The sequence below is a fragment of the Sturnira hondurensis genome, unplaced genomic scaffold (genome assembly GCF_014824575.4).
Source record: "Sturnira hondurensis isolate 20B ecotype Veracruz unplaced genomic scaffold, ASM1482457v3 Scaffold0009932, whole genome shotgun sequence".
Taxonomy (NCBI): Eukaryota; Metazoa; Chordata; class Mammalia; order Chiroptera; family Phyllostomidae; genus Sturnira; species Sturnira hondurensis.
Window position 1 is genome coordinate 149,691 of NW_028082563.1, and position 1,562 is coordinate 151,252.

Sequence of the window (1,562 nt, forward strand, 5' to 3'; positions counted from 1 at the left end):
GAAGTTTAAACTATACCCTGAGTATGCATCCAGTTGTAAATTTGAAATGAATGTCAAGTTTATATGAAACAGATGGTTAGTAACAAAAAAGAATCTAGTGTTCTAGCTTGTCATCCAGTGTCTTATTTTATGTATTGTGTTCTGGACTTTGATGATAAGTACCGTTTGCTTAATTATAAATATAATGCACATATTTTGGTATCTTTTTACTCTGTACTGTATTCCATGGTGTTGTTTTATTCTTCTCCATAATTATTACTTTAATGCAGTATAATCTTCCTCTTGAGTAGATACACTATGCTGTATTTAATGCATCCAACAAACTCTGTGTGGCACACAGTTGGAATTGAGAACCACTCACTTGGTTAAATTTATTTAAATTGGTTTAAATTGGTTTAAATTTAAGGTTTCCTAGTATGGAAACCGAGTAATGTTTCCAAGAGTGTACAGAACTCAATGTGTAATCTATTCTGTGTATTTCAGGGTATATGAAGCTGAACTGAGCACAGTACCTGATCTGAAGAACAGAGGAGTGGCTGGATCTCTGGGTTGGTCAGGCCTGAGTTGGCCCGAGGCAGTTGTGAGCAGGGTCAGACCAAGATGGCGGTGCAGGTGGTTCATCTTGATTTGGATGCTTTCCTAGTTTGTCTCAACCATGCTCTGAGCACAGAGAAGGAGGAGGTTATGGGACTGTTAATAGGAGATATGAATGATGACACAAAGAATGACTCCAAGTTTACATGTGCCAGAACTAAAACACACACCATTGCTGAAAAGGTTGACATTGTTCACATTCATTCTGTCATCATCTTGCAACGATCTGATAAAAGGAAGGATCGAGTCAAAATTTCTCCAGAGCAACTATCTGTAGCCTCAACAGAGGCAGAGAGGGTGGCTGAACTAACAGGTCCTCCCATGAGAATAGTGGGCTGGTATCATTCCCATTCTCATATAAGTGTTTGTCTTCACATGTTGGTATTTGCATACAAGCCTTGTACCAGATGATGGATTGACACTTTGTAGGACTTATTTTTTCCTGTTTCTTAGAAGATAAAAACATAAAAACTGATGGGCTACTCTACACTTGCTTTCAAACCATTCAGAAAAAGAACTCAGAGTATGAGAGAATTGAAATCCCATTCCAGGGGCCGCTCCATTCTGGAACCAGAGGCACCTTTCCTATAGTGTTAGTTCCCCTGTGGCAGGAATCCAGCTGCCTGTTGAAGAAGGAGGGTGAGGTGGTTTGAACACCATTCTAATTCATCCTGAGTTAGACCATGGATTCAGTTTTAGTCTCTTAAAAAGAAAGTGATTTTGGAGGTTTGTTGTTTTTTTTTTTTTTTCATTTTGGGTGGCAGCAGGTTGACCTTAGGGCCCAATGCAAAGTGATTTAACTTTATGCTACTCTTGTGTTTGGAGGAGGACAAAAAAAAGAGTCCCACCTGGCAAAATTTCTGTAACATCTTCAGTTGAAAACTTCAGTATTTTTAAAATCGCAATAGTTGTTGTGTCAAGCTTCTTCAGGTGGAGCTCCCAGGGTTAGCTAATTTTGGGGTCTGAAA

The 1,562-nt window shown here is 39.1% G+C and overlaps 1 protein-coding gene across 1 annotated transcript; it reads left to right on the forward strand.

Annotated features, from left to right (window-relative positions):
- Positions 1 to 600: 600 nt before the first annotated feature.
- On the forward strand, positions 601 to 1,247 carry LOC118995189 (lys-63-specific deubiquitinase BRCC36-like). Its single transcript, XM_037058129.1, is given in 2 exon segments — positions 601 to 958; positions 961 to 1,247. Coding segments are annotated over 2 exon segments (645 nt in total).
- Positions 1,248 to 1,562: the final 315 nt, after the last annotated feature.